Genomic DNA, 6,602 nt, shown 5'->3' with positions numbered 1-6,602 from the left:
GTTTTAGGGGCTGTTTGGTTGGCATTTTTTGCCCTTGTAAAGCTGTCAAAACTGACAAAAGCTGTCAGTTTTGACAGCTTTACTTGCAAAAACGCTCATTTTTGGGCGTTTTTGCAAGTAAAGCTGCCAAAACTGACAGCTTTTGTCAGTTTTGGCAGCTTTACAAGGGTAAAAAATGCCAACCAAACAGCCCCTATAGAAAACCCGATATTAAATTGTTTGATACTAAAAGAATATTATATCATTATCATTCTAGAAGTTTGTGGGGTTTACGTCTGCTGTCCCCTCTTAATGAGCAATTCCAACCCACGTCGCTGGCATTAGTCAAGCAGAAGAAGCCAAAGCAAAAACGCCCATTTTTGGGCGTTTTTGCAAGTAAAGCTGCCAAAACTGACAGCTTTTGTCAGTTTTGGCAGCTTTACAAGGGTAAAAAATGCCAACCAAACAGCCCCTATAGAAAACCCGATATTAAATTGTTTGATACTAAAAGAATATTATATCATTATCATTCTAGAAGTTTGTGGGGTTTACGTCTGCTGTCCCCTCTTAATGAGCAATTCCAACCCACGTCGCTGGCATTAGTCAAGCAGAAGAAGCCAAATAATTTAGCCCTCCTTTTCCCTTACGTGTAAAATAATTTCCAAAAGATGGGATAAGTGGACTTTGAGCATCAAAGGAAGACCCTGAACAAGAGAGAGAGAGAGAGAGAGAGAGAGAAAGGCAAGTATTGGTGGCTGGGTCCATGAATCTTTGGAACTGCGTGGTTAATTATGATATTTGTTTCTCGGAGGAAGGTGTTATCATTTGTAATAAACTGTTATTGTGAAGGTAGATAAAAAGAAGAAGACAGAGACTCTGTTAAGCATGCGCAAAATACAGTTAACCAACATCTATGTGGTCTGATGGGTGCAGACACAGGGTTGATGGCATCAATATCTAATAGCTTAAGTTTTTGGGTTATTTTAATTGGATTTGGATCCTCTCCACTACAAAAAAGTAGTGGAAAGACCACTGCTTTTAATCTTAATCGTTGATTATTTAGTAGGCGGTTATGATACAATCTAAATCTAACACTTACCATACCCCCGTGTATTGCACTCATTCCTAATTTGCACTAAAAGAAAAAATCATAACCATTAACTAGATAATCAATGGCTGTGATTATGTAGTGGTCCCTTCACTGTTTTTTTTTTTGTAGTGGAGAGGATCTGAATCCATTTTAATTTCCAGCTGCATTTAAGATGCATTCAACATGTATGTTCGGCTCCATTACTCCAAAAAAAAAAGCGATGTTATAGCTCAATTATTTTCCTCATCAAAAGTTCCAATGTGAAGCCCAATGGTGATTGAAAAGTAGTTAAAGTGAGATTGGCAACGGTCAAATATCTTGCTAGCCAGCAAATAATGGAGATTTTAAATAGTGATATATAGTAAAAGATGAATATTGATAGTCATGCTCTCACTCTGTGGTTGTTAGTTTGGACCAAAGTCCAACTAACCCATATTGTACGCTGACCTACTAATTATTTAAAGTTTTTGAGTTAATTCGATTATCAACACTACTAACTTTCCAATAAATATACCATAATTACAAGCACAGAACATGAAATCCGTACATCAATATTGGACTAATGCAAGTGCAACACAGAAACCAACCTAATAATGGGTTATTTGCATATATACACTTTGCATCATGGGTATTTACAATAATACCCTCCAACTCTTAGTATTTGCAAAATATATTTGAATCATGGGTATTTAAAATAATACCCTCCATCTCTTGGTCTTTGCAAAACTACCCCTAAAATCATCAAATTTGTGGGAAAAAATATCCCTAAAATAAACAAATCATCAACTTTATGCTACAAATTTGACTATTTTATTGATAATTTTCACATATCGATTACAATAAGCTTTTTAAAGTTGATGATTAATTGCTTTGGGGGTAATCTTTTCCGAAATTGATGATTTGAGGAGTATTTTTGCAACTACAAAGATTTGGAGGTATTTTTATAAATACCCATGATTTAAGGGGTATATATGCAAATAACTCATAATAATTCAATGGTTTTTCTCTCCATACCACCGTGAAAATAGGATAATTCTATTGACTTCACCAATCCTCAATTAAGCAGCATCACTTTAATATACTTAATATTTCATAAATTTATCATCACCATAAAATTGAGAAAAAGTTAAAAACTTAATTTAAAAGTGAGTCCAAATAGTTAATCGTGCTAAGCGATGCTTTAAAAAAAATTATAATATAGACTAACAATTAAATATGGTTTCTACAAGATAACCCTATTTTCTAAGATGGTTTACAAGATAACCCCATTTTCTTAAAGAGACGATTTTGAGGGAAAACTGTCAAAAAACTGATATTTTTGACATTTTCCCCCATTTTACAGTTCCAAAAAAACAATCCAAACCGGCCCCTAATTCAACTGCAACCTGGAGTCTACGTAAGAAAGCAGAATACAACAAATCGTGAAAAACGCTGAGTAACGCAATCAACAATAAAACACGGTATGAAACCAACAGGCACGCTTTGAGACCGGTGAAAGAGTGGCATCTAATTCCAGAAAAACTAATCACGGCCTTCTTTATTAGCTGGAACCCACACGAGCGGAGGGACCCCACCTGTTAACGTGGGACCCACGGTCCAAAGGTCGGCGACCCGTGTCCTTCGTCCACGGGCGGTCGCCAGATCGAGATTCCGTGTACTCGGTGTTGATGCCCTCCCCCCCCCACACCACGTGTGCGACGCTCGCTTGTGGCACGTGCCAAAAAGAGCCCTCTGTCTAGCTGTACCAACTACCAAGTTATTGTGATGAGATAATCCTGAAATCTAGGCAGCAGGCCAAAACAAGAACATGCATCCTCCGAAATTACCTTTTGTAGAAAATCATGTGGAGATTTGGAATGAAGATGCATGGTCTAGTCCAAATCGTGACACATATATGTCGAAGCACATTGCATTGATAGTCAACATTTATTGTGTTGATATTTGATATGAAACATTCCTTAAGAATCCAAAATATGTGACTAATAGAGGAGACAAGTGATGTGTCCTCCTCCTATTGGATAATGAGTTGGTCATCATGACAAGTGAGGTGTCTCCCTCTTATTGGATAATGAGTTGGTCATCATTAATAATGACCAACTCATTATCCAATAGGAGGGGGACACCTCACTTGTCCCTCCTATTGGTCCCATATTTTTGGTCCATGTAGCAAAGCTCTATTTGATATTGATATTGATATATACATTCAAATTCTTACTAGGCGAGGGACGTTACATCTTCCCATGTGATTGCTAGAAGATCATTTATAAGGTCTTTTCCTCATACGATGCATATCATCCCCACACGCACATGCACAAGTATATTTTCAATGTTTTAATGAGCTTATTGTTATTAGAGAAAAAAATAAGTTACAAACTACAATTTATAGGAGGAAAAAAGGCAACAAATATGACCACCAATTTGATTGCAAGAAGTACTTTATATTATCAAAATAAAAACTAAAGCATAACAAACGATGTTGCTTGCCTCGTAAAAAAAACTTTTAGATTTCAAATCTTATAATTTTTGCATTTATTTTTTTTTCAGCTAAACACTCAATTTTGCTTTGAAATATGATTTAAACAATAAAACTATAGCTACCCAAACAAAAATTTTGAAACAGGCTTTATGCATCGAATGTTATATATGCATGGTTGCATTTCTCTTTTCTTATAAGATTAATTTGTTTTGGCTACGTACCTCCTAATCATCAAATATTTATTTACCTCTAAATCTTGACATTCGTCGATTCTCCAAATCTTAAACTCTAAAATTTTCTACACCAAACCACACGGGGCTAACTATTTTGTAAGTGGGAGTTACAATTTTAACCCTTTCCCAATTACACTTGCTAATCAAAATCCCTGACACAGACATCAGAGCAGTTTTAAGATTTGGTTTAGAAAAATCCAAATTTTAAGATTTGAAGGGCATTTTAATAAGTGTCAAGAGTTTAAGGATAACACAATAAAATATTGATGACTTTGGGTGCCTAGTAAAAAATACAAAACAAAAGACCAGAAATCCCCCCTTTAATGAGCATTAAGCATGGGGAGTAGGGGCAATGCTGTTATTTTTTACACGCTGTTGACTTCAACCCTTCCTCTTTCTTTTTTTCTTTTGACTCTTTCTCTCTCTCGCTCTAATTTTTTCTCTCTCTCCTCGTTTATTTATATGGTAGAGAGAGAAAGCACTAAAATTTAACGAATCAGCGTCTTCTTCTTCTTCTTCTTGCTTCAATCGAGACTACGCCAACGCGTTGAGACCCAGAATTCAAATTCTCAGCAATTCAATCTTCAAAGCTTCAACCACGTACTAATATTATCTAATTCCCCCTAATTCTAGTTCTGTACCAAGATTTTTCCAAGGTAATTTTGAATTTATGTAGGATTTTGATCATACCCTTTTCATTTTCTTCAAAATTAATGGTCAATATCTTCTCCCTGTTTTATTGTAAAATTTGGAGTTTTTGTTATACGGGTATTTTATTTTACACTGAAGATGATAACAATAAATGCGTGGTTGGTATGACGCCAGTTAGGGTTTAGCTGTTTAATGCATTGAATTCATCGAAATTGAATTTTATGTTACTTGTTTCTTGTTGATTTCAGTGCCCACTTTCTATCTGTGTTTTCTATTTTGGGAATTAATTAGGGCAGGTTTTTGTGTTTTGGTGTGTAGGCTGTCAATTTCGATATCAGTAAATTGTTATAAAGTTCTGTAGCAGTTACACAATTTAAGGGGATGGTTTATATTTATCAACCCTGATGAATTTGATCAAAATTTTGCAATTTTTGGAGTTTGTATGTGTTTGTTGATATCAGTTTAAATTTTGTAAGTCCAAACCCATCTGGTAAATTTGCTGATATGATCTTAGGAACAAACAGTTGTTTATGATGAAGTAGTGAAATCAACTGATGTATGCTTTTACCTTGAAAGTTTATAGTATGAGACATAGAGTTGTGTGTTAATTTTTGTTGTATATAATTTTGTTGATGCAGTGCAACACTTGAAGGGAGCTCTGGGGATTTGCTCTGGCCTCTGAGTAATTTTTGGGTGATGATATTTTGGTGGAAAAAAATATTATGGCTGGCAATATCCCTGGGTTTCGATTTGTAAGGTGTCCGAAATGTCTCAAGGTTCTTGCTGAGATCGCCAACGTTCCTGTTTACAGATGTGGTGAATGTGGAACAACCCTCAGAGGTAAAACAAACTCTCGTTTGATCGATATGGGCTTCATCGATTCTATTACTTGTTCAGGACTCAGTTTGTAAATCTATTTTTGGCAATGCAGCGAAAAACCGAGCAGCCACTGTAGAAGAAGGAACGAGTTCAGGATCACTAGGGAACAACGATTCACAGTCTCTCCCGAATAGCAATTCATTGAACGGGGAGTCAGTTTCTGTTGCTAAACAACCAGTTCTTGCGGAGACAGTATCAAGCTCTGATCTTACTGTGTCTAACTCTGGCACTGCGAATAATCCTCCTCAAAATGAAGAAGTTATGGATCATGGAAAAGGGGAGAGAGTATCGAGCTCTGATCATACTCTCTCTAACTCTAGCGATGCGAACAATCCTCGTCGAAATGAAGAAGGTATGGATCGTGGAAAAGGGATTGAACAGAGAAGCTCGGGAAATGCAAGCCCGATGGATCAATTATCTCCTGTGCGAAATGAAATATACGTTGAAGGGGAGAGAGAACCTGAAGAGAGAAGCCAAGTTAAACAAAGACATTCTCTTGATGAAAACACTGAAAAGTTTATTAAGGATTCTCATTGCTCAAATTCGAACAATTCAGAATCAGAAGAGGACGTGAAGTTGGCAGCGGGAAGCTCTCATTCTTATTACGGTAGTTCCTCTTCACCCGACAGAAGTCAGCAGAGACGTCTTCCAAACAAATATTTGAACTTATCGAAGAGAACGTTTAGACACAAAAAGATTTTGGATTCAGTCGATTCAAACAGAAATGAAAAGGTGTCTAGGCCTAGAATTCCTTCAATGGGGAGAGGCACAACCTTTGGCTCTGAAGATTTTCATTCTGTACAGAATTGGATTGGATCTGAAACTGATGAGGGGGCATCAAAATCCCTGTCCAAGGATCTCCTCTTGCACTTTCAAAAACAAAAGCCATCAACAAAGCTTGATTTTATCGAGCCTGATCATATGAAGATATTGAGAAAGGTGGATGAACTGAGAGACGAACTAAGTGGATTCATTACTCGAACAGTGGAAGGCAAAGGAGCATCTGATCACTTCAATGACCGGTTCTCCCAAATTCCAATCTCAAACCGAAGACAAACTGAAGAGAGGGTTTTGGAGAAATCACAATGCAAAGAGAAGAAGGCACAGGTACTCAAGAGCTACTGCAGGCCAGTCTCTGGTGGCTCACCATTTGTCATCTGCTATAATTGCTGGAAGCTACTTCAACTTCCTGCAGACTTTCTAGTGACTCAAAAGAGATTTCACAAGCTGCAATGTGGTTATTGTTCCAAAGTTCTTCAGTTCTCATTCAGACCTAAAGCTCGTACGTCACACA

At 36.9% G+C, this 6,602-nt stretch overlaps 1 protein-coding gene across 1 annotated transcript in view; it reads left to right on the top strand.

Moving 5' to 3' along the window:
* Nucleotides 4,202–6,602, top strand: part of LOC109843639 (protein ENHANCED DISEASE RESISTANCE 4-like) — a 3,145-nt gene continuing 744 nt past the window's right edge. Inside the window, 3 exon segments of the mRNA XM_020412596.1 lie at nt 4,202–4,434; nt 5,068–5,269; nt 5,361–6,602. The exon segment at nt 5,361–6,602 is cut by the window's right edge and continues 15 nt beyond it. Coding sequence (XP_020268185.1) covers nt 5,152–5,269; nt 5,361–6,602 — 1,360 coding nt within the window. The 5' untranslated portion in view covers nt 4,202–4,434; nt 5,068–5,151.

This window comes from Asparagus officinalis, chromosome 5, assembly GCF_001876935.1.
Source record: "Asparagus officinalis chromosome 5, Aspof.V1, whole genome shotgun sequence".
NCBI lineage: Eukaryota > Viridiplantae > Streptophyta > Magnoliopsida > Asparagales > Asparagaceae > Asparagus > Asparagus officinalis.
Note: the sequence above shows the minus strand (reverse complement) of the source record. Positions and strands in the feature narration are given on the sequence as shown.